At 38.6% G+C, this 27,491-nt stretch overlaps 1 protein-coding gene across 2 annotated transcripts in view; it reads left to right on the top strand.

Moving 5' to 3' along the window:
* The window catches only part of kcnh2b (potassium voltage-gated channel, subfamily H (eag-related), member 2b), a 192,224-nt gene that overhangs the window by 20,786 nt on the left and 143,947 nt on the right, over positions 1-27,491 (top strand). For both annotated transcript variants that reach the window (XM_055037476.1, XM_055037475.1), the window contains one exon: positions 3,196-3,426. In XM_055037476.1, the coding sequence (XP_054893451.1) occupies positions 3,196-3,426 (231 nt within the window). The remainder of the gene's footprint in view (positions 1-3,195; positions 3,427-27,491) is intronic.

The raw sequence follows: 27,491 nt of genomic DNA, 5'->3' as shown, positions 1-27,491 counted from the left end.
AAGGCGTACTGTCTGACAGACAGCTCCTCTGTAAAGCAGGTGTTAACAATAGCTAATTAGCCACTGCTGTGTTCATATGATCACTTAATAACATAAAACAAAAAAAGCCAGCAAACATTATAATGGACTGAATGTTCTTTCTTTTTGTGTGGGAAACGTTTGCATTTGATTTTGAGTCTTGATATTCTAATGGGGCTGTTGTCAGTCAGTTTCTACTGGCAACGGGTCTGTGAGTAACGTAGCCAAGATGGAGAGCGGGAAAAAATTAGTAGTGGCTTTGACTTAAATTATTCTTCAATGATTTTTCAAAATTATTTCTCTTTGTTGTGGTGCGTTACACCAAATTCATACCACCTTCATCTCCAGCTTTCATTTTGTTGGTGAAATTGTTCTAGTACAGCAAATAAAAGAATCGTCTCTTTGCCCTCCAGAGGTGTGTGAACAATAGTTCCAGACTGCAGGCTTTGTGTTCTCCTTTATCTTTCTGCTTCTGTGGCTTTTCTGAAACCCTGCTTCCCTCTCTGACCCGCTGCATTTCTTTTGACTTTGTGTTTACATTCAGCATGAGAGGCACGAATGCATCCAGATTGTGTTTTATTTTCTTTTATAGATACATTCTGAGTAAGAGCTACCTTTACACATCTGTCTTCCTAAGGGCTTCATTGGGGAAAAAAAAATCTTTTTATTTATTTTGGCCATAAATACTCACTAAAAACCATTAATTCACTCACTGGAAAATGAAACATAAGAAGTAAAGTTGCACACAGACACATTTTCCCCTTTAATATTATCTATTCTTCAGTGCAGCCAGACAAACCCATCAGGCTTTATGAGTCTCTGAGGCCTGCTGCTGCCACTGATTCACAGAGCCGGCCTATCAGGCACATCCACACAGCGCTCTCCAGTGTTTCCATGAATATGTGAGCATCTCCTGCCGCCGGTTTATGTCTCCCGTGAGAACGGCCTGTTGAACCTGGAGCAGGCGGCGTTCATAGATGATGGCTTTCCCTTCTGAAGGAAAGAGGCGGAGGCTGTGATAATGTTGTGGGAGAGACGGACACGCACAGTTTCCTCCAGCAGTCCTCCTCCGCCTGACCTCCACTTTGTGCTGGGAAGACGAGCAGAGACGACTTTGACTGATGCAGCGTGAGGCTGATTGATTGATGCCCGGTGGGCTGCAGTGTCAAGTAAAATCTCTTACATGTTATCATGTTATTCTGTGTTCAAAAACAAACATTGTTAAAGGGCCAATAGAGGAGCCATGTTGTGATGACTTCCTGGAGGGGAGTTTCAGAAAGAGCAGAAGCTTTTTTAAAGAGACAGAGGCCCAATTTTAAGCTGTAAAATCACAGCTTAAAATTGTTTGAAATTTAAGTCAAACGTGACTTAAATTTATGTTAAGTCATGTTTGACTGCAGTTATGTTGGAGCAGGAATAAATCATCAGAATGTCATGGCAGAGGCAGAGCCACGGCGCGCAAATCAAAATTCAAAATTTCGATTTGTAAACACACCCACACACACTCGGTGAGGACAGTATTATTGTGCATATCCAACTGGCCGATTAACAGCTGACGCAGACACAAGGGGCTTTTTTATGTAGGAGTTTACAAATGTATGACAGGATGCCTGAAACAAGCACAGAATAACTCCTGAAAAAGAATCAAATAAAAAGCTCGAGTCAGACGGAAGAATTCTTGACAAATGGTGAGACGTAAATCTGAACAGATGTGAATAAACTGCTGTTAAAGAGTGAATCCATGAATTCTGAACTGACATCTTTACTGAGAACAGAGTCTTGCCTCGACTCTCTGATGCAGCTTAATCGAAACCACTTATCCAGGAAACGACCCCAACGTTCAGACCATCTTCAGAATCGTCTCTTGCATGGACATCTGGAACAGGACGTTCCTGCCAAAAGGAGGCAGTGAAACTCCAGTGCATCGGTGATACAGAACACACCCAGCAATGGACAATTTAACACTGCGAAAAAAACACAAAACCTTTACAAGTATCCTCGAGCAAATATCTAGTCACACTTGAAAAGAGGCAACACTAATTTACAAGTAACTTTTCATGACTAGTACCATTGGCAGCTTTTTGTTCTAACTGGGTAAAAAATGTGTTATCAGTAAAATAACGTTTTTCACCTTCAGCCTGAGCCTGATGCCGACTGCCACAGGTTTCAGTCACTTGCATCAGAGATCTGATGTTTTTCTTTTATGATTCAAGACATTCTGAACTTTTTTTTTTTTTTTTAACTCAAAATCTTCAACACCATTCCTTTGTGAGATGAGCTATGGGTGGGCATTTATTGTATGATAAATTCCTTATGGTAAGAATTTTGATTTTGTTTTCCTTTTCACAATAAATCAAAATGAATGATTAAAAACACCCCATAATTGTCTGCGCTGTCAGTTTTTTTTATGATTATTATCCTTTGCTGTTTGTTCAATTGGAGCATAAATAAATCAGTACATTTGAAAATATGTTTAAATGAAGTTTCTGCATGCAGTTTAGTGACACTCTTCTGTTGTGACTTTTGTCTTGCTGTTGAAAAACTTGGGGATGTTTCTCAACAGCAGCATTTGTGTTTTTGTGGACTATGTAACTGCTGTGCCCCTAACAAAAGAAAAAATTGTTTTTATTGTTATCACAATAGTCCCAAAAATTGTATTGATTAATTAAAACAAACTGTCAAATAAAAGCAAGAAAAACAAGATGGCGAGCGCTTCACCCACAGTGATTGTCACGCTGAATTTGAGAATAGTTAAATAAATTATCAGAGGGCCTAGATATGATTATTCTGTTGTAACATTTATGATTAATATCTTATGACATTTCAAAGTATTAATATTGCAAAACTTTTCAAGTGTGATAACCTGAAGGTTGAGCAGCTCAACTCTTGCTACCACTATTAACACTGTGCAACTGTTTCTTTCTCTGGATATAAATACATTGTTTTCATCTATTAAAACAGTAATGATTTTCCTATTTAGTATAAATAGTTGGAAATAAGTGGATTTCAAAATTTCCACTCAAAGTTTGCAGGGCAGGTCTGGATGGATAACCTTTTCTGATTCATGTGTTTACTCTTGTCTTGAACTACGTGAACAAACCGTTGGAAGCTGTTTTGTTTAAATATCAACAGCTCATTAGAAGTTCGGAGTAACGACTCCTCTCTCCTACGCCTCAGGTCGGAAGTTCGTCATCGCCAACGCCAGAGTGGAGAACTGCGCCATCATCTTCTGCAACGACGGCTTCTGCCACCTGTGTGGCTACAGCCGAGCCGAGATCATGCAGAAGCCTTGCACGTGTAACTTCCTGTACGGGCCGGACACCAAGAGGCTGGCCATCGCCCAGATGGCGCAGGCCCTGCTGGGCTCCGAGGAGAGGAAAGTGGAGATCAACCTGTACAGGAAAGACGGTAGGAGAAGGAAAAGCTCTTGGCTTTGTGTCGGTCGGGACGCTATTGAGTTTGATTTTGTTGAGTTCTTTGGGTCTCATTACCTGGAGAAGTTGAATCTGGGAATGAAGTTTGAGTTCTCAAAGTTGAACTTTTGACAGATTTGGTTTTAGTTCAGAGCTTTTGGTGAGGATGGTTACTTTTAAGTAGTAATAGTTTTGTTTGACATCAGTTTACTTTTTTTGTTCCATTAAAAGTATTTCAACAAAATCCCACCTCTTCTTTGCCTCTTCTGTTTGACAATCTGTTAGGTCTATTATAGATGGACAGAAAAGGAGTTCTGAGCTGTGAAACTAAAAAAAAAAAAAAGCAGATTTTCTTCCTGTTCAGGTCTGATCTTGGAGAATCAAGTTTTGCAGTGTTTTACTGAAGAGGTGAGATGGGAGTTGTACATCAGAAACCTTCTAGAAAACAGAAGTAGGGTCATTTTTGCTATACTGGCAAGCGACATGAATGGGGAGTCCACAACATTTCTGACGGGTGGATAAAGTTTAGAAGTAAAATAGTTGTGCATTCCTTTCTTACCTGTTGGCCGGTGATGGAGCATAAATCATAAATTCAGTTCTGTTTCCTTCTCTGTTCCTCTCTTCGGCCGTGGAGTAGATGAGGTTGATGGCTCTGCTGGCAGCAAATCAATTTTTTTCAATGTTTTTTTTTTTTTTACGTTTTATTTTTAGTGTAAGAGTTATTTCGTTTGAGAAGAACAACCCAGGAGCTGCGATTCCATTGACCATAAAATTGCACAAATTGGAATTATGAATACAAATTTGCCTAATGGAAACATGCCAACCTTGAAAATACTCTGTTTTTGTGAAAAGGTTTCAGTGTTAGATTGAGGATTTTTTTGTTTGTATCGAAATTGGTTTTATTTCTCAAAGTTGCAATGGTGTCACTTTTCTGCATCACACGTCACATCATAAACAACCGGATGTTGCCACTGTCGCAACCCACGAAGAAGAAGATGACAGGAAGTAGTTGGAGGATGGTGGTGGAACATTTTTTAAAATAATTATATACATGAACAAACTTATTAATGTGTGATTTTTATCACAATTGCAAAATAGTTTTTTTTATTATTAAATATTGATAAAATTTTGTGCAAATATGTAATGGAAACGCTATTGTTCATTGTTGAACACACTGAGTTTGTTATAAGTTCATAATATGATCAGAAATATTACAAACCTCTGATCTGTTCAAACAGCTCTGCTATGTAGGGCCTTGTATAAAAACTTTTAATGCCTCAAACTGCCAGTTCTATACATAACAGAACTTCTCAGTGCTCACTCACTGTGACCCCAGTGAATCCTCTGTCCTAGTCATCTATGACACACACACACACCCACACACACACACACACACACACACACACACACACACACACACACACACACACACACACACACACACACACACACACACACACACACACACACACACACACACACCACACACACACGCAGGTAACCCCGGTGGGCCACCTTCAGGCCCTCAGAGAGCAGCTGATGGAACGCTGTGGACACGCCTCATCCATAATGCACAGTGAGCAGAAACACTACGCTGCCTCCTCCTGTCTCCTCTGCCTTCACGTCTCCAGCCTGTTTGCTGCAGCCAAACATGGGAGGAGAAGTAAAGAGAACTGAGAATATCGCTTTACCCACGCCAGGCGGCCTGAATATTATGGAAGTGTGTTTTTAGTAACGATAGCGCCACAACCCACAGGTCCAGCAGATATATGGAAACAATGAAAAAAAAAACATGAGAAGTCACACACAGGGACGTTGATCTGAACTCATTCATCTAGTGCCACGTCTGGGCCTTGGTGCTGATGGATCTTCTTTCCTGCTGCTGTGCTCAGCTGTCCCAAGTCCTGCTGCTCACAAGGTTCATCAGTCAGGCTATCCAAGCTAAATGCAGCAGGGAGGATGCTCTCTCTCTGACACACACACCAAGAATCAGAACAAAGCTGCTGCTCAACAATAGCCTGGTACTGGTTACAGTTTGTGGGGTTCTGTTGATCTCTGGGTTGAAACGTTGCTGACGTCATTATTGGTATTTAACACTTCTAGATGTAACAGTTGGTTGAGGCTCCTGACAGGAAGAGGACAGAAGGTTCAGTAAAACTTTATTTGACGGGTTGTGAATAAGACTGTCATGACACTGTCATAAACATGACATAACACCTGTCATAAACATGAGTAAGTCTTCATGAATATTTATGACTGTTGTCAGAAAATGTCATTCGGTAAATAGAATAGAACAGAATAGAATTCAACTTTATTGTCAAAGTAACGAAATGTAGTTTGCATCTATCCAGAAGTGCTATACAGGATATAAATATTTATAAAAAGTTGTACAAAGATATAAACAGAGAATAATATTGACATGCTGTAAATGTTTTGTACAAATATAAATATAAATCAAGACACTTTTAATACAAAGTTGACATTATTCAAAATATCTTTGTTATGAAAACTTGACATTAACCAAGAGATCATGGTCCAACATAAATTTGTTATAAAAGTATTACTGATTAAACTTTACAAGATATGTAGCTCAATGTTATTAAAGCTAAAATTTCAGCTACGTATTCTTCTTCACAACCCATCAAATAAAGTGTTACCGAAGGTTCATTTGTGTTCACATTGTCCCAGTTATTTTTCCTGATCTGACTTCCTGAAACCAATGTTTCAGAAAGAACAGGAGCTTCTTAAAGAGACAGAGACCCAATTTCAATTAGTTAAATTACAAAATCAAATTGAAATATGTATATCATTGTTATGATAGCTGATGGTAACATAGTTACTGGATTGTGCTATAAAATGATACTATGTGCCTGGAAAACACATAATACTGCCCCTTTAAATGAAAGGCAGAAGGAAAATCCACCAGCACCAGGGATGTGTTTATCAGTTTTTGCATGTGGTGAGTTTGTAAAAATGAATATTTCAGGGTGTTGATGCTGCTGTGTCAACATGTTTGGTTTCCTTGCCCTTTTGTCGATTGACACTATCTCCACAAGTCCGTTGGGAGACGATCAGGAGATGAATGGACTGGATGCCGTTGTGTATTGACTTACCCATAAGCACATGAAAAAGGGTATTAATGCCTGCTTGAACTGAAACAATGTGATCCATTTATGACCATTAATTTGGTTGCACCCAGCTGGCAACCTGCTCCACAAGCACAGTGCTGTAAAACGGGGGCTTATCCGGGACATTACAACTGCCGCTGCAAACTTAGCACACCCGGTTTCTCAGTCTGGTCACCCGATTGCTCTGCTGGGTGCCGTCATGAAGCAACTATCTCAGGAGATGTCTGTCAGTCAGACTGCGTGGGTGTCCTAAAAGCCCCATCCTTCGATAATTCAGCACCTTGAGGAATGGAGAGTCCTGTGTGACATGAGGGGTGGCGTGGAGAGGGGGTGGATTGCTTAGCAGGCGTAGCTAAGCAAAGCACTTAAGAGAGCAGGAGGCTCTCAGGAGAGGTTAGCGCTCTGCGCCGTGAATGAGTCCACCTCCACCAAAGAGCACATAATGTGCACACAAGCACGTAGTCAGTTGTCGCCCACACAACAATAACAACAACAACAAGTAACACCGGGCTTTGGAGCTAATAGCAAATCCTTCCCCCGTTTTCATACTGCTGATGGAAAGCTGTTGGTTTGTTTTGGTGGGGAAAAAAAGACAAAAGTGAATAGTGTTGTGAAATTCCACTCCGGCCAGGCTGGATGGGCATCTTCTGTGCTTCTGTATGGTGCTGTTTGCTCATGACATGAAGCAATAATAGGAGGCAAAGTGAAAAAAAAAAAAAAAAAACAATCTAGGAGCAATATAGAATAATCACGTCCACGTCTGACTAGTTCATGTTGCATTGTTCTTGTCAAACTCTAAGCTCATCATAATGTGCACATGAAGCGCCTGCAGCTACACTAGGAAAATATTACACATATGACTCCTTCAGCTGGAACTTAACTGGCACGTGGTCATAATATCATCACAGTTGGGCATGGGCCATCTGTTTTTTATCTGTTTTTATTTATTTTAGAACTTTGAGGTGTTTAATAATGAATAAATAATTACATTGTTAGCTCAAATAAAACTGCACCAACACAGGCTTAATTGTAAAATTTACCGTCACAATGACTTAGTTTACAGAAAGCAATACATTATTTATAATATTAATAACAGTTGTGATTAATAATATTGTGATCAGAAGTTGTTCACAAGCAATCAACAACTGTCAGTAATAACTGTCAGCTTATTACTGATAGTAATAGTAGTCCACATTGCTCCTCTCTCATCTTTAACTGGTTTTATCATATTGTTTATGCTTTATGAAAGTTTTCCGTCTTCCTTCATGTGCAGTCTTTGTGTTTTTTTCTTAAGACATTTCTGGGCTTCAAGCTGCAGCTTCTCTGACAAAGCACAGAGGTTCAAAGTCTCGCCTTTCATCCCTTTTTTTGGCTCCTTCACACATTTCTCACCACTTGAATCTGCATTTGGATAATATGTTAATTTTTTTTACTCCCCTTTCTCTTTTCCATGTGTGAACGTTGGAACGCGAGCGAGTCGGAGGGAAAAAGAGACTCGGCTAAGCTTCAGAGCCTCGGCCTGTTTTTCACTTTATTAGTTTTCTAATTGAGGTTTTCAGGCTCTTTTCAGTTTCAGTTCATGTTTATGGTGAAGCTACATGAATTTCAGCTCAACAGATTAATGAAGCTGAGCTACCATCGGTGATTATGGTTAGACCTGAAATATTAATGCAGTCAATAGCATAGGATGCATATTAGCATTTGACTGTTGAGCTTTTTCTACAAACGGAAAGATTGAAGCTTCTCCATAACCGTATGTACAATAACTCCTTCACTCTCCTGTCAACAGTGAGAATCTATAACCTTTATCTATAACTTAACTCTTCATTTTTTTCATAAGGGTCTAATTAAACTGAATAATGGTCAAAGTTAAATGGATCTATATAACAGTAAAATCAGTTCTCAACATATATTCATTCTTAACTTTTTGTTTTGTTTATTGTTAATTAGCCCCTTTTATTACCAATATTCTATACCTGCTATTTTTTCTTCACCAGTTAATCTGCCAAAAGTGAATATTTACAAATCATGTCACATTTTTTTCAAAGCAGTTGTTTGCAAGCATTATGTCTTCTTAATTAAATTAGTTACCATTAATGAATGAATGTCTTGTAGCAGGATATTTCTCCCATGTTATAAGTTAAATCATTTTCCAGTGAAACTAGAACTATTTCATAAACATTAAGGTATTATTTATTAAAACAAAACAAAAAAACCCTTATATTTCTTATAAGTTAGTTTTGTTTGATTTCTAGTGCACCAGTTCAAAAATACCTGGTGTTTTTGCAGTTTACCTACAAAAAGCAAAATGTTGATTTGGGGTTTAGGAACTCTTTAAATTCTGCAAATTGTTAATCAGATTCTTAGACCAGACAATAATAACAGGGGTCAATAAATGAAACAGTTCTCAATGACTGATTTTATTTATTAATGGAGAAAAACTAAACCAGTCTAGGAATGGGTAGGGGACGTCCCTTTATTATAACTGGCTACATTTTTGTGAAAGCTGAGTCACATTTCTGCCTGATTGATGTCAGACCTGCAGAATCAATGAATCTTTTAAATAAAACCCATCAGACAAAATAAGTTCTGGACTAGCAGGTCTCAGAAAGTCACGCAGCGTTAATGCCCACGAAGGAAATCCAAAGCACAGGAAGTCTCTGACTCTAATTGGGCTTTATAAACTATTTCTCATGAACTGCAGTCAGAGACGGTTTCATCCAACGGAGAAAACACAGAACAGAGATGAACCGTGACAGCAGCGAACAAATCCAACTAACTGTTGGCTTTTTGATGAAAACTAAACATCCAGGCGTAAATGTAGGGAACAGACATAACTATTTAGAAGACATCACATTGTTTTACAGCTGTTTCTTACGAGTTTCATTTAAATGTGTAGACAGAGTAGTGAGGCCTAAGCTGGCTGTTGTCTCTATCTTCAGCTGTTTGCTTGCGTTGTGGTATTATTTTTTGTGTGTGTGTGTGTGTGTGTGTGTGTGTGTGTGTGTGTGTGTGTGTTTCAGTTGAAGTGTGTGGGCCCTCTGCTTCCTGTGGCCCATCCAAAGGAAATGGGTAGAACCATTATCTCTGGTCCTATCCCTGCTCCTGCCTCTCCTTTGTCCAAGACTATAATGAAAATGGAGTCCCATCAGCTCCCTCAGGCTCTCCTTCACTCACTCTGTATAGATTTTCCAATCAATCCTGTGATTTAATTCAGTTTGGGTCTCTCAAAAAAAAAAAAGAAAAAAAAAAGAGGAAAATACCACTGTTTTGTCTTCCTCTTCTTGTTGCTTCTTGTTCCATTATTTTATTGCACTATTTAGAATTGAAAGGGTGAAGCGTTAGCTTTTCTTTGACTCTAAACAGCCGACATTAGAGTCTTTGAGTCGGTCCAGACGTTGAATGGCTCTACCTCAGCACAGTTGTCCACATTGAGTCATTAATCGGTCTGTTTGCTCCCTGGAGTCCATCCTACTGTTTGTTCTGGCAGAATTCACATTTAATGTGGCAGTTCATAGTGACTGTGTTTTATGAAAGCCTTTATTTTCAGGATGTTGCGAGAGGGCATTATTGGCACTCTGTACCCGCAGATGTCCGCTCAGCCTTTTTAGCAGTACTCAGTTGTTTCTCATGTGTGACGCGTTGAAATAATTCGGCTGCTGTTGTTGGAATAACTTGACTTATTTGGGGGGATCTTTAGGCCTTCATGTGTTTTAAAGGGGAACAGTAGGAAGTGGCCCTTGAGTCAGGAATGATCCCAATTCCTACTTCAATAATTTGTGGCACATATGTTTTCAACGTGTCTTCTAGCAGTGGTTTGAAATCTTGCAATTATGAATTTATTGTTTTGTACCTTGAAGGTATACTTCAGAAGCCTGCTGCTTGAAAAAGAGCCAATCCCATCATTACAACTTCCTTAACGGCCCGACAGCAAGTTTAATACAAAAACAAGAAAACCTATTCTTAGTCTTCAATTTAACGGGGAAGTATTATGTAAAATTCCCTCATCACAAACAAACCTCCAATTTATCTGTGATTCTTTCATACACGTTGAGAAAACCTTTCATCTCCATGGCAACTATTCAGATGTACCAAAAGCCTTTATTTTAAAACTTCAAATAGCTGCCAAAAGTTGAAACAATACCTTTAGGGCTTCAAGAAGTTAGAAAAAAATGTCTGGCAACAATTGTTGCCAGTGGGATTAAATGTGTTTTTATTACCAATATTCTATTGCTGCTTTCTGTTTTCCAGTTAATGTGCCAAAAGTCAATATTTACAAAATATGTCACTTTTTTTTCAAAACAGCGCTTTACAAACATTATGTCTTCTTAATTATATTACTTGCCATTAATGAATGTCTTGTAGGAAGACATTTTTCCCATGTTATAAGATCTTCAGCCTCTAAGCTTCTGCCTCACAGAGCAGCCCACCCCTACAACTCCCTATCAGCTCCTTCAGACTAGCCAGCCGCAATTCGCAAACACCTGGAGGAACTGAACATGAGCTGAGGTCATTATAGGAGCTACTGCTCAGAGCAGCACTCAGAGCTATGTGATGATGACTTCCTGAAGGTGGAGTTTCATAAAGAAACAGAGACCCAGTTTCAAGATGTTCAATTTTAAAGTCATATTTCTTTCAAGTCATGTTTAACATATAAAGCAGTTTTTAAATAACCACTGAAGTTAACATTGTTACTCAATTGTGCTACAAGATTGCACTATGTGCCTGGAAAATACACACATTAATACATGTGTATGTATGGATTGACATACAATACGCATTGATAGAAATAAAGGATGAACATTTTGCTGTTTTGTTATTTTTATTATTATTATTAGTTACTTGCTGCACACCTGGCCATGTTGTTGTGCATTGAGTTTGTTTTGCCGGGTTGGTTTTCTGAATGTTTGTGTCATTTCAGAAACGTTGATATCGTTTTACAGAAGCTCTAATGCTTCCTGCAAAATGGTGTAAACCAATCCGGCCGGGAAACCATCCAACTCCATAAAACCAACTACTGAGAGTGAGGACAGGCTGAGCAACCGTCTCCCCTCACTTAGGCTTTGACTACAAGCAATCACATCTGATGTCGTTGTGGTGACATTTATCTGAGTGATTCAGCGGCAGGAACCGAGCAGAAAGTGCACAACTCCTCTTTCGGTATTATTAGGACTTAATGGAACGGAAGAGGTCAAGAAAAAGCCTCCATTTAGTAAGCTGTGTTGAAAAACAACACAACTATTTTTTTCCCTGAACCACAACCTCAAACATTTCTAGTTTTCTTCTTTCTTTTTTTCTTAAAGCGTGTTATTGTACCTCCAAACGTAAATAATTGATCCATGAATTGGCTACATGGATCTTAATGAATAAATTTTAGATTATATGTTCAAATGATTTAAGTCCAAAGCAGAGTTAGATGGGTTATTTTCTCTTTTTTTAAATCCTTACTTAGGACTGCTTCTTGCATTTAGTTTGTATTGCACCAAGCTGAGGCTTGGATCTCTTCCAGGCAATCAATTTACCATTTGTAATATGTTCATATCCATGTGCATGCACACTCATATCAGTCTCCTCTCTGTCGGTTTAATATGATTATATGGTTACATTGTCAGTCCTACTGTGTGTTTGCAGGGTCAGAAAGTGAAAGCCTTCAGTCTCTAATTGTGTGTGAAATGAGATCCTTTAATGTTCCATCTCATTCAGACTTTTTACTCATTTCTTCTAATGGTGCATCTGCAAATCACTATGAAGAAGAAATCTTAAAAGGCCAGTATCGTTAAAAAATAGACTTTTCTGAGTTTTACATCATGTCTTCATAATACGTACCTGGACTGTTGCTTTCATTATTTGATGCATGCTGAGAAGTTCTTTGATCTGCATGGCAACCATTCAGCTGTGCCGAGGTGGATCGAGGGCTGCCTCACAGTGAAGCCCTCCCTTGCAACTCTCCAAATCAGTTCCTTCAGACTAGCCAGCAGCATTTAGCAAACACCTGGTGGAACTGCACGTCACTATAGGGGCGACTGTTCAGTGAAAACTCTGGTAAAAACGTTGTTAAAGGTAAATAGAGGAGCCATGTTGTGATGAGTTCCTGAAGGCAGAGTTTCAGAAAGAGCAGGAGTTTTTAAAGAGGCAATTTGAAGATATTATGTCATGATGTCAAATTTCTTTTAAGTCATACTTGATGTATGCAGCATTATTATAACAAATGAAAGTTACGTAGTTTCTTGAATGTGGTTTTATTTATGTCCAAAGCAGAGTGGATAAGATCTTAATCCCTTGTTTTTTCCTCTCTGCCATCGCTCTGGTTTCGCCCTCCATGCTCTCTGTTTTTAATGTTTCTTCTTGTTGCTTGCTGTTCATTTTCATTCTCTCTTCTGGCTTTCTTTAGTGTTTATACTGGACCTTTTGCAGCTAAAGAACACACTCTAAAAATAAATGAAACCTAGCTGAGTGAGACAAACAACAAGTCAGAATTAAACTATTGTAATCCTGATATAGTCGTTGCTGGAAGAAGCAAATAAATCAGTGAATCAAGTCAACTTTTTTTTCACTGTAAGCTAAAGGCACTGAGGTCAGGTGACTAAAATATGCTGCTTAACTCTGTCAGACATTTTGATTTCATTTTGAACACCTAGTGTGTGTGTGTGGGTGTGTGTGTGGGTGTGTGTGTGTGTGTGTGTGTGTGTGTGTGTGTGAATCCCTTTCTGAAGAGAGTACAAGCTGTATGATTGGAATAGTGCTGAGAGCATTATCTGTCTTCAGTGTCTCTGGGTGTCAGAGGACTGACATGTTAAGACAGAGTGAGCGCAGGTAGCATGGCGGTGTGGGTGCCCAGCTGTTCTGTCACCTTGACAACCTCACCAGCCTGGGGGACGGCGATAATGGACGCCTCAGAGTTGGACCCTTTAAATCAGCGCCAGCAGCAGCAGACATTTCTCAGCCTCTCTGACGGCGGCAAAATAAATTAGAAAGGCATCAAAGAGCCAAACTCTTAAACAAACCAGTTATTCAGTTTTCATAATATCTGCATCATAAATCATTTATAAATCATCTATTCAGAAAATGAATTTAAGCAACAAATATGCCAATTCTGGAACAAACTAGCAAAATGTTTAGTGTACCAGTAAGAGGAGTCGAACTGTGAAATCATTTGATTATTGATCTTAGATAAACTCCAAACATAAAACTGTTCAACTTATCATAGAAGTTGTTGTTTGTTTGTTATTGATGCTACCTTTATTTTCTGGTCAAATTTAAAGTAATAATTGATAATCCAATGTAGGCTCACTGTTAATGGATTTAAATCTTATATGTATGGATTATACATGTAATAAAAGAGCAGGTGGTGAAGAAGTTGGATTTCTGATGAGAGTATACAAAAGTTATGCTTTATGCTATATATCCATCCATCCACTCTTGTCCCATAACATCTTTGTCCCCAGTGGGGTCATGAGGGGGGCTATTCCCATCTCCAGCGCACATTTGGGCGAGAGGCGGGATCACCCTGGACAGGTCGGCAGTCTGTTGCAGGGCAACACACTAACAAACTTCTAACAGTCACATTTGCTTCTCCTTAATGTTTTTTTTTTCTTAGGTCTTCTGGCTGAAATATTGTGTCGGTTGGCACCTGAAATGCTGAAGCACAACTAAGTTGACTGACCTTTTGAATGGATTAGTCGTGCGAATCGCCTTTTCTCCTTTTGAGAGCAGAATCCAAAACAAACTCATAAATGTCATAAACATCCACTATGGACTTTTAAAAATGAAGTTTTTAAAAGTCGGATAAATGTATACTTTTTTTTCCAAAGTAAAGTTCTCACAAAGTCTACTGCTGAGTCACTACTAATGTTTTACACTAAGCACTGATGATGTAGTACAATCTTTACAATATGTAATGTAAAATATTTAAAAGAAATAATAAACTGAAACTGACCAAAACGACAGGTTGACTACTTTGGTAAAACATGTAAAAGATAAACCACAACAAACATTCTTTTGAATCATCGATACCCGGGCTAGAATTGTTTTCAATATTGGGACTGATACAGATATTAGTATCAGATCAAAGCATCTCTAGTTTTATGTCTGGAGCTGTTCTCAGTTTTTCCAGTAAATACCAGATCCCACACTGCAAAACACAAAACACACTCAGTTCTTACATGGTATCATACAGCCGGTGATGTGATTCCTGTTGCTGCAGAGGGATATCATTGTTATATTATTGGGATACTATTCGACCAAATGAAAGAAAAAATCTGACTCTAGAAACACAACCCAATTTGCATTTTTTAGAGTTTACCTTTTGTTGTGTTAAGTTACTAAACATGCTACAAGGTTAGAAATGATGGTACAGGGAGACAACAAAGATCAGGGTGTTCATTCTTCACCCTGGGTTCTAAACTTGGCTAAACGATACAACTAATTGGTCACAGGCTGTGAGCCGTGGTGAGGATCAGAAGGTTCAACAATACGGTGGTTTGATGTCGCTGGCAGCAGCACCTCTGTGATTTAAGCTAGTCAGAGTTGATGTGTTCAGCCGACAGAGGAGCAGAGTGTGTGTGTCTGCACAGGGACTGTAAAGCTATGCAACAACTGTGATCAATGAATGTCAGTCATATTAATGTGTGTGATTGGATTGTTTTAATTAGTGGTGGGACTTCGTCCAAATTTTTAAAACGAGTTAATTGCAGGATCTTTAATTATAAGCGTTTTAATCAACGACTATATAAAAACAAAATGAGAAATATTTTAAATTAAAAAATATAATCTGCTGCTAAATCATTGAATAATTAGACATGTGAGCACAACAGCACAAATAGTTGTTTTTATTCTGTTGTTTAGGTTCTTCAACCATCAGATTGGTCCAAAGTTCATCCTTTCAGTGTTTCAGGAACTTCTTTGGAACTCAGGGCGTCTCAGCTGCTGCTACACGTTTAGCACCGAGATGCTATTTTAGGCTTGGATAGCTTCTCTAACAGGCTAACTCCTTTTAGCACAACTTGAAGACAACAATAGCCTTTTCCAGCATCCAATCAGATTGGCTTTAGCAGCAGAAACGCCTGTTTCTCTTGCGCATCAGATTTACCAGAAACGCGCAAATACAAAGGTTCCAGCATGGAACATTTTATTTATCTAAAATATAATATTTGATTTTGTAGTTGATCAAGTGAAAGAAACATGTTAAAATCACATTTTTTGTTATTTATGAAAACCGACATAAACAGAATACATATCAAATATCTCAAACTATACAGTTACTTATGACTGCAGAAGCCCCAGCAGGTTTTGAAAGCTGACTAATATTAGTCCAAGTCATGTGGAGTTTGTGACACCAGCACTTTAATTCTTTTCTAATGGAAACAAAATATTGTCCAATATGTCCTTCATTGGCCACAAGGACAGTTTCAGTGTTGCGGGTGTTTTTTTCTTATTGTCAATGAACAGTTAACAGTTAGCAGGTTTTCTAAGTGATGGTCTGAACCACCTTGTTCTGCTGCAAGATGGCGTCTTGACTCTCTTATCTAATCAGCTTGATTCCTCTCGTATCTTTCCAGACGGCCTAAAGGAACGGACAACACGTGTTTTGCAAGCATTCTGCTCTGCACTCAAGTTAATTGGAAGTGTGGTTCTTTTTATTTACCCATCACTTGGTTTCTTTCTGTCTGAGGAACACTTTGTTGGACCATCCGGATCTGTAGTTTGTTAATCTGTCTTCCAGTTAGCAGAGTGGTTTTCAGTCCTACTGTCCTGGAGGTTTTAGGTGTTCCTCTACCGCCGCACTCCTGACCTAAATACTGAATGGCTTTTCAAAAGTGGAAATAAAAAATGTGTTTCTACTGCAGGAATGGTTTTAAGAACCATTTTTTCTCTCCAATTCATTCCCACTGCCATAACTAACTCCACACTGCCACCACCTGAACTAAAGGCAGAACTCTGTAGGGCAAGGACAGGATCTTTTCTTACTGGTAGAGCATCGTCTTTTTCACTGAGCCTGCATACGAGAGCGATGGATTCAACACGTTGAATGCTGTGCAATCCTCCCACCACACCGACCAGTGATGCCCTCCAAAAATTAATACATTTTTTTATTGATGATGCTCATTTTAAATTTTGCAGAACGTTGATGACAAACATCCGAGTCAACGATTGAAAGTCTTATCCCAGCGCTGCAGTGAAGCCACTTCATGAACCTTTCACTGGGAGTCTAATGTGGCTGGAGGGATAAGACGATGGCTCGTAAATAGACGCATGGTCACATTTTAATTATGATAAATGACCCAGACAATAAGTGCTGAGAACTGAAAGCAATGAGAGAGGCGATGGAGTTTGATGGTTTTGCTCTTTGTAGTAATTATCGCCATAAACTGCAGCTGTGTTCTTATATTAATGTGGTTTTCAGTGATGAACCAGCGTGCTGAACTTCCATTCACATTATAAGCTGGAGCTATGATTGCTCTGGTATTAGATGTAGTGATGTTTGACATTCCTGTTTCTATTGTTATCACTATGTTTTTGTTTTTTTCTCTCATTCGGATTTTAAATCTAGAGTGGCGCTTCTGGTGGCAGCATGTTGGAATAGCTTCTGATTGGTTGTTTTTGTTCAAAATTCCCCTGGTTGAGGGATTCCTGGGTTGGACAATTGTTTCCTCTGGTTCTGGGTGAAAGGTGGTTATGAGTTATAGCCATAGTAACAAGGTGTTTTTACAACTGGAAGCATCCGATTGGCATTTCAAAAAGTCAAATTACAAAACCTGAACGACAATCCCAAAATCGTATTAAAGGCAGCAGGACAATCATTCACCAACAATAAGTACAGTAAATATGATTTAAAAAATAGATGTAAATAGTGACATTTAGTTTCCCTTTGGGATAAATAAGGAATTTTTTGGCTTGAGTTTAATTAATCCTCTTTTAATGGCATAGCAACAGCCTAAAAGTGGGGATTAAATATTAATTTTGCTTTTGGAAACTCTTCAGTCTTCTGTAATAGATCTTCAAAGCGAGGGCTGAAAAGATTATCATATTTTTACAGAAATGTCTTTTTGTCAGCACATCACCCTGCCAAACACGAACATCCGTTCCCTACTTGTGATTTCTTTCTTTTTCTCTAAAACCCATCCATGAAAAATGGACTTCCTCTTCCCACTTAGAGTAAATAAACCATTTGTGTGATTAAATGTCATTTTACAGGGCATTTTGCTTCACTTAGTAAGACAGTTTGGGCTGTTTTACTTTTCTATAACATTTAATGTCCATCTAAAATGTTTAATCAGCATCTTTTTTTATTGCAACATTAAATGCACTTTATGGCTCCAAAGCAAACATGGTCCAAGCAAAACCTTATTATCTAGAGAAAGGATGTTGGCAGCCTGTAGGATAACGTATAAGTGTACTGACTGCAATCATTATTTTTTAATGTCGGACAGCCAATGCAAAAAATGCAGTAAACAAACCGATACGTCATTTAAACTCATTTTGATCACTGCTCTGTTGTTCACTACGATTCATCATCAAGCAATATTAAAAAAACTACGACTGATGCAAAATAAAGCACAGTGTGTCACTCTAAAATGCAGCATCAGGACAAATGTTGCGAAATTGAATCGTATTATTACAATAAAAACACTATCAATATTTTACCAAAAACTGACTTTTTAATAGACGTATTGAACAGATGTTATCCTACATTTATGTGCTTTATATACAGCCCATCAGACAAAGTAGACTAGACTTTAAATGAAGTCTAGTCTAGAGATTATTATTATATATGTGATATATGTTATATATGGAAAAGCTCAATTATTTCTGTCTTAAACTAAAAACTGTCTGTCCGTATTTGTAAAATGGACTTTTTTGAGCTTTAATTTGTCACAATGTATTTCCTTCATCCAAAACAATCCTGCAGTGTTGCTTTGATTCAATCCTTTAATCTCTCATGGCAACCGTTCAGTTGTGCAAAATGCTCCTCCTTCAAGGATGAAGCAGCTCTGCAGAGTTTCCAAGCTTACAGAGCCTCTTCCTCCTCCTCTCAGCTCCTTCAGACTAGCCAGCAGCAGTTAGCAAACACATGCTGAAACTGTTGCCCTACTGAACTCAGTGTAGGAGCTACATCTCAGTGAAACGCTGGTACAAACATTGTTAAACTGTTTATAGTCATGTTGTGATGACTTTCTGAAAGCGGAGTTTCAGGAAGAGCATGAGCTTCTTAAAGAAACAGAAGCCCAATTCATCATGAAATCATGAAGTGAAATTTCTTTTAAGTCATATTTAATATATATGTAGCATTTTTATAACTGAAGTTAACAGTTACTTTATTGTGTTTTACAGTGCCACTATGTGCTTGGAAAACACCTAATACTGCCCCGTTTAAAGTGAAGGAGAATGCAATACATTATTTTAATACCTCATCTATAATATGATTGTTTTTGTAAAAGTAATCTGTCTTTTTTATGCTAACTCACCTCCATGGAGAACAGCTGATGCAGCATGCTAACAGACAAACATAAACATCCAGACACGTGTGAATCAGCTAAGTTATTATCTTTCCCACATCGTCTTTTGGTTGTGTGTAATTTGGCCGCAGGGCAGGACACTGACCAGCTTTCAACGTCATTTGACCGTGAAGGTGACAGCAGTTGGGGTCAAAGGGCAGGACACGTTAAGCTCACTCAGTGAGGACCATGACCATTGTCCCGGTATGCAGTGTCCAGCCGGTGGCGGTTTGTAATCCATCCTTGTTTCTGAGTGTTGAACAAGTCAGAAAACAAAAGGTGTGAACAGAGAGAGGCGACGACACGGTGTGGATGTTCCTGCTGACCCGCTCTTGACCTTTGCTAACCACCACACCGGCATGCTGCTACTGTCAGCTGTTTTAGGCAAGTCAATGCAAGGCAACTTTATTTATATAGCACCTTTCAGACAAAGACAATTCAAAAACAACATACAAGAAGAAGATTGTAATATAAAATAATTTAAAAAATCAAGGATATTAAAAAAAGACATAGTAAAGATTAAAAATGTTAAATATAGTGAATGAATAGAATAAAAAAATTAAGAATAGGAATCTTCAAATCAGATGGTTTTAAACCTTGCTTTAAATGAACTCAAGGTCAGGGTTCATTTAAAGCAAAGCTCTGTAATGAACTGGAAGCCTATTCCAGAGTGCTGGAGCATAAACACTAAAAGCTGCTTCACCATGTTTAGTTCTGACTCTTGGAATAGTTAGCAGGTTTGATTCTGATGATCTTAAAGGTCTGAGTGGTGTACAGGGTTGAAGAAGATCAGAAACATAGTCTGAGTTTCTATTATAAAGCGCTTTGTAAAACTATTTAGGTGTTTTTAAATTCTATTCTTTGAGCAACTGGCAACTTAAATCTGGACTGATATGTTGATCTCTTCATGTTTTATTAAGGACTCTTGCAGTGACATTCTGGAGAAGCTGGCGCTATCTTATTGCTTTTTTTATAATCCAGTGAAAATAGCATTGTAGCAATTGAGTCTACTAAAAACAAAGGCATTAATTAATTTTTCAGAATCTTGTGGGGACATAAGTTGTCTAATTTTAGCAATATTTTTTAGATGGTAGTATGATGTTTTTATGATTAAAAAAGTGCATTTTAGGACACCGGCATGCAGGGATAATGCAAGCGAACACAGAAACACACAAACACATCACACTATGTACTTTATTCAGAATGACTTCCATTTTCTGATAATGGCTTTGCTTTTCGAATCGACTCTGCCATGTGGAGCCCATAAGCCGAATATTCCAGAGTGTTTGTTGTGTTATTATGTGGCTGCATGCTGGAGGAGCCAGCCATTCATCCAGCGGTGGCAGCCTGTCAGCCAGCGTCTACTAATGGTGGCCTGGTTATAATCAGGACGGCCATTACTACGCCTTCATTACTCAATTGATTTGAGATTTTCTCTGTCTCCTCCTGCCTGTCGCGCGCTGCCTAATTGTCCTTCTCCTGTGTTTGCATGCTGAATGTTAGCTCTGTGGTTTGCTTTTGCACACGTCAACAAACTACTGAGGCCAACATATAAACACAAAGGAGATTGACGCTGGAAAGTGGAGACAGGGTCTGCATAAGACACTAATACAACCTGAGAGAGATGAATAGGAGAGGAAACTGGGCTCCTGCATACCAGAGATTTGAAAAGAGCCTTTGATGAAGTGGAAACGTCTTTTCTGCAGTTTTTCTTTCAGTTATCATTTCTTTTGCTATTTCTGTTCACTGTCACAGACTTCTGTCCATCATCACCGTCATGACTGTCTGCTATCGGCGGGAAATATGGACTTAATGTTTTATCACGATGCTTTGTGGTATTAGTGTGATAATGATAAGAACTGTTTATTACTACTTTATACATATGGGTATCCATGTTGACACAGCACTGATTGTGCCACAAACACACAAATCTGCCCTTGAAAATATTTGTAATCCATTTCTTCAGGACACCTGTCACATAAAAACGTGCAAATTATATCACCAGGCTGCTCACAGTAACTGCATTTAAAAATATTTTCAAATGCATTGATATTTACTGATACTCTGAATGAAGAAACTATGGAGAAAAATAGTATAGCTAACAATCACAACAATGTAGATTTTAGGATTTTTAGACATCATTCATTGGAATTTTACGATTCAACAATAAATCAGAATCCTCATAAAGAATTTATCATAATAAATGATAAATGAGAGACAATAAACAGTACGATAAATGCTCACCTGTGTTGCCCACCAGCTCAGTCCTTCTGTGACAGATAAATTCAGCTAATCATTATCAGTTCTTACTGTCTTCCTCACCTCCGAGGTTGCTTGAATTTTACTCTTTGTATTAATTGGGAAAGCTCGACACATTGGCACCAACATTGGTATCGGTCCTATAAGTAAAACTGGGTTGATATTTTCAACTGAAGCTTATTTCCCCTTTATGCTCACATCACTAAACTATTTTTGACTGAAAACTTCCTGAGCAACAATTAGTTTTTTCCCTCTGCTGTCGTTCTGGAGCAGCTGGCAATCAGGACTAAACAGACAAAAACACAATAATCTAATCATGCATAGAAGATTTTCTACATTTAATTTATGGCTCTCTATTCTAACACTGAGATTCACTAAATCTTGCAACCCTGGCTCTCCTTAATCAGAGACACTAATAGGCTCACCACCAAGAGTCAGCCTCTAAATGATGTGTGAGTTCAGTAAATAAATGGCCCTCTTTCACTGCGGCAGCTTTATTTGGATGGTTGAAGGCGTGATGACGATGCTGTCTGCTATATAGTGGCAACAGAGCAATGAGACTGCATGGTGAAGGTTTAATCTGCACTGTGTGATTCACGGGCCTCAGAAGGATGGCTTGGTGAGGGCCTGACGCATCTTTCTACCATTATGAATGATTTGATTAGCTGCAGCGCTGTTTAACATGGCTGTGATATGCAAGATAGAGATAAGATTTATTCTGAATATGTTGGGTGTTAATGTTTTGCACTAAAATGCACCAAACTGTCCTGCATGTAATAAGAAATACACTAAGGAAATAGGAAGCTGTTGTCGCAAATATTTGTAATCTTCCATATTTAATTATGTATTAAGATATTTAACAGTTTGGTTTTAAAGGAGACCAATTGTGCAAAATTCAGATCTTATATGTTTTTGTACTTCCATATTTTACTGTTTCTAAAAACAGCCAAAACACTTAAAAAAAAAAAATCACTCAGCTGATTTTCTTTTTCTTTTGGCAGTAAGTTAGTTTTTTGGTGTCTGGAAAATGAGCCATTTAAAAAATAAAAAACAACAAAAACACAACTCAAGATTGGTGAGTATCAATCGACAACCAAAGCTTCAGCGGGAAGGTCCAGATGATCGTCACAAAACATCGCATTCGAATCTCAAAAGAAATAGTAGTTTGTGGTTGTAATTTGACATTTGAACTCAAGTAACTTTAGATACAGACATTAGCATGCTAACCTGAGCTGCTGTGCAGAACAGACACAGTCTACAGAACTAGCTTGGTGGAGGCCTGTGCAGTCATGTGTGACTGACTTCTGACTGATTACATCAGACTTACATTTAATAAAGCTGCCACCACAGCCTAATAGACATTCCCTAATTAATAGCATTCAGAGAGTTTCATTCATTCTCATTGCCAGCTTTCCAATAGATGTCTGAGTAATGACTCATTATGGAGGCCAACAGAGCAGAGGTTCGACTGAAGGGCTCATCCATCAACAATGTGGCAACAGGAATACTTCTTTTTGACTGTGACACACCAAATTATCAAATTTTCTCCCTCCTTGTTGCGTCCTAAACTTCCTAAGCCAACATCCTTTCACTGCAGCGTCAAGGAAGCAAAGCATTGCATGAAGCCCTTATCCAGATGAGGGTAGTGCAGAAGAAGCAGGTGGTTGAGGTGATCAGCCAGTAATGAGCAAAAGAGCACAGAACAGTCAGCTCCAATCGGCGGTGGAAGTCGAGCAGCGGGAAATCCGGCAGTCGGCTTGCTGTAAACGATAACTGCCCATAAAGACTCCCTTTCTGCTGCATTACCAAATTGTCGTGTTGTTTTTAGTGACGTGTTGCTACGTTCATCCACATCTTGCGCACAGGCTTTTGCAAAATCATCACACCAATCGGTTTTAAGTTTATGTAGAATTCCTAATTGCTCTTTCTGAATCATTTGAAAGGTTTATTGCTATTTAGTTTTACAATTTTGATCAAAGTAGTTAACCTATTTCAGTTTCTTCGTTATCAATCTTTTTTTTTTTTTAAATAAGCCTTCAGTGCTGTTTTTCTGTCAGATGGGCCGACACCAAATCTCAAATATCAATATGAGACGTGAAAAAAAACAAAAACTTTTATATTAGCTATAAAAATATAGCGTCCTTCTTAATAGCAAAAAATAAAAAATAAAAATTGGCACTGCCCACTGCCATGTCAATATATCATCACAATACCAAGGTGTGCCATATCATAACTTTTCTAAAATAATGGGTTAAGTCATTTCTTTGGAGAAAAAAAAAATCTTTTGTCATCATGTCATTAATTGGAGTGTAGGATAGAATAGAAATCTCCTTTATTGTCCCACAGTGGGGGAATTCTGCACAACAGGATTCTGGGTTCCTCACGTTGAGTGTGTGGCATTTGAAGCGCTGATCTCAGTCTCTGTGGGGTTCGAGTGGGTTTGGAGTTAACATCTGTAACTGTAGACACACCATCAGTCATTTTTTGTGTCTCCATTTACAGATCGCTGTTGGTCGATTGGGGATTGTCAGTGCATCCATTCTTTGCCTCCATTTTTTAATCTCTATTATTTTCAGCTGAAATGTCAGCTGCTTCTTTCTGGCCGTTTCCTCTTTGTGTTGTTTTTTCTTTTTTTTTTCCCTCTGAGTGAATCTCTCCCCATCTCCTTGTCTGTTTGTTTGTTTGTTTGTTTCTGTCTTTCTTTCTTTCTTTCTTTCTTTCTTTCTTTCTTTCTTTCTTTCTTTCTTTCTTTCTTTCTTTCTTTCTTTCTTTCTTTCTTTCTTTCTTTCTTTCTTTCTTTCTTTCTTTCTTCCTTCCTTCCTTCCTTCATCCCTATCGCTCTGTCTCTCTGTATCTGCTCCTAATTAGCCCAGGACTCATCAGCTCAGTTCAAGTTACAAGTCTGTTCCTCTGTCACAGCTGATGAAAGTCTCAGAGGGTTTCATCATCCTGATTGTGGCAGATATGACTTCATATTCAAAGCCTGTTCTATTAGTGGATCATTGCTTATCAATAAAGCAGCTTTCCAGTAGATTCAGATCAAAGATGATCTTAAAGGGAAAGTATCATGTATTTTCCAGGCACATAGGGCAATCAATTAACCATGTCACCTTCTATTTATGTATTCATGACTTAGTAGACATTTTATGTCATAATTTAACACTTTGAAGCTGGGTTTCTGTCTCCTTAAAAACTCCTGCTCTGAATGAAACTCCGCCTTGAGGAAGCCATCACAACATGGCTCTTATATTAGCCCTTTAATAACGTTTTCACCAGTGTTGCAATGAGAAGTATCTCCTATAATGAGCTCAGCAGATGCACATTTCCAAACTGCAGTAATTAGCAGTTTGCTAATTACTGCTGGCTAGTCTGAAGGGAAGGAGCTGAGTGAGGGATGGATGGCTTTGTGAGGCTTAAGCTCAACTGGACTCTGCAGCTCTGAGGAGGAGCTTTGTCCATGAAGGCGGAGCTACAGCTACCCATGCATTTTGAGCAGCTGAATGGTTGCCATAGAGTTTAAAGGATTTCTCACACATTCATGAACACTCCACATATGGAGAATAACATTATATGTTTATGTTGATTTTAAATAACACTGACCCTTTAAGTAAAGATACAAATCACATTTTACGGTTTCATGAACAATGTTTGTGTTTTGATTGAACTTATCTGCCCATACCCAAATCTCTTATATTTGATAGAGATTTAATGAGCCAGGGGCCCAATTTGCTCATAACTGGCCATGAGCTTTGAAGCGCCATCGTTGTGCTGCAGATACTTAAATTGCTTTATGAGACGATGTGACTGTCTTGCTGCCTGGCTCTGTGTGATGTCCACATAATGAGGAGCTTCTCACTGCCCCCAGTTTCTACTCTGGATCTCTAAAACCTCATTGGGACATGGCCAGTGGGCTGCGTTTTATTAGAGAAGCGATGATAGTCTGCAGTGGCTTTCAAAATCAAGTTAGTGCAAAAACTGAGTCCCAGAGAAATCTGTCTGGAAAGGTGCAGTAAATGGGTCGGCAAAGTTAGCATATCCTGAAAACTAGCTTGTTGAGCGACCTTTCAGTTCACCGCATCATTTAGTTACATTCAGCCAAACAATTTTCTCCAACAGTCCACAGCTGTTTTTCAGTCAAACACGCATCCAGCAAACTCGTTCCTGTGTTGGATGTGTGTTTGTGGTGGAAGCTGACTGCTATTTGGAACTGTTCACAATGTCATCAACCCAGAAGCAGTGCTTACAGCAGGTTAAAGTAACCCCAAAACACCTAACTAACTAACCTTTTGAAATTGTGGCTTAAAATGTTAAAGTTTGTTTTATGAGTTGGCCCACAATTTCTTTAACTTTGAGTGATTCCTGATCGACTGATATGTGAAAACACAATTTTATCCACCCATCAGTTTGTGTTGCATCCAGCAGAAAAAAACATTTGCCACAAAAAATACTGTCATGACGGACAGACACACAGCACACTCAACAAGAAGCATTTAAAGGGGCAGTATTGTGTATGTTCCAGGCACATAGTGTCTTTTCTGTAGCACAATCATGTGACCTTTGGATGTTATTACAGTGCTATTTAGAAGACATATGGCTTAAAAGAAATTAAAGTTTTTAATTTAATGCCTTGAAATTTGGTCTCTGTCGCTTTAAAAACTCTTGCTCTTTCTGCCACTGTGCCTTCAGGAAGTCATGGCAACATGCCTGACAGACAGACTCCGCCTACCAAGCCACATCTGGACTTAATCATAGGTGCTGCCAACTCAGTGACTTTTTACATTTCAAACAAAAAAATAATAAAATGGTATCGACCAGAACCGTAATTGTCAGGTCAGGCTTTTTAGAGATCAGTAATGGGCCAGAAAACTGGAATTGGTGCACCACGAATTTCTCAACGATTTTTTGGGGTTTTTTTCTTAAAAAAGTCATCAGTCTAGAAATTCCTCTCTTTAGTCTCGACAAATAGAGAAAACAGAAAATTGTTGCATACTGAGCACACAGTATGTATTTGTTGGAATGTCCTGCAGGTTTCCAAAAGAGCAAACACACTGGCAGTGTGTGACTTGGATCGGAACATATGACTGTGATCATTTTGTATAAAATTGTCTTATTGGGTCTCACCTCTCTGTTAAGCCGAACTGAGTTTTTGTCGGAGGCTGCATGGCCATCCATTACCCGAGCACCGTTTGTCCAGGGTGCACATAATTGAATTTGGTTCATTACAAATAGTCTGTGTAAATAAATCATGGCCGGCAGTGACTCCAGCAACTAGAGTCAGAGACGGATTTCTAATTGAGTGAACTGCGGGTCTGTATTAGTTTCAGAACCAATAATATGCTGCTATGGCTTTGATCCAAGAACAGTTTGAGCCTGTGTTTAGGAGACCAGAAGGAAACAGAGTGAGAAGTCTTTCCTAAAAGCCTGAGCAGAAAAATCTGTTGTTTGGACTCAAAGCTGGGAACTGAACCCATAACCTGCGTTACCGTGTATGCACTGGTGTTATTGTTATTTTTAAAAGTAATTAATGTCATATTAACACACCTGCTCTTCATCTTATGTTATTAGCAGAATAGGAAATCCACAGTAATATTTCAATGACTTTAATTTTGTCGGCTTTAAACTAGATATAAATGTAAATGTGGATTAAATTAAAAGTGTTGCCTTCACTGTTGTGTTATAGAACTTGAATTACCAAATGCTGCTCTGTGTGGCTGCACAGTGCACTGAATGTTGCTGAAGGCCTGAACTTTTGTGTCTGTTTTGTGAAATTTTAAGCAGGATCGGGGGTGATCGATGATAAATAATGACAAGACGCTGTTCTGCTAGAATAAATGTGTCCTTTTATTCCGCCACAGATTACAGCAAATTCATTCACACATAAACAATACGCAATGCTTAGATTATTTCAATCCGCTCTTCCCTGAACATGGGCTCCAGAGGCCATGAGCATTCCTTGATTCAATCAACATACAGCACTCAACTTCTTGAAATGTGTTGAAAATGTATAAAATGAGCATGAAACATACAATTTATCAAAGAACATAGAAAATTCTCATATCAGTGTCTAATAAGATTCCAAGTCTGGAGGAAATGAATGGAAATGAAAGCAAATAATTTCTAACTTTCTTGTCTTATTGGAGGTTTTTTACTTTAGACAAACAGTCCTTTGAGTAGAGATC

This window comes from Poeciliopsis prolifica, unplaced genomic scaffold (assembly GCF_027474105.1).
Source record: "Poeciliopsis prolifica strain line A6 unplaced genomic scaffold, Auburn_PproV2 SCAFFOLD012, whole genome shotgun sequence".
Lineage (NCBI taxonomy): Eukaryota > Metazoa > Chordata > Actinopteri > Cyprinodontiformes > Poeciliidae > Poeciliopsis > Poeciliopsis prolifica.
The sequence above is the reverse complement of the archived record's forward strand: the minus strand, read 5'-3'. Positions and strand labels throughout refer to the sequence as shown.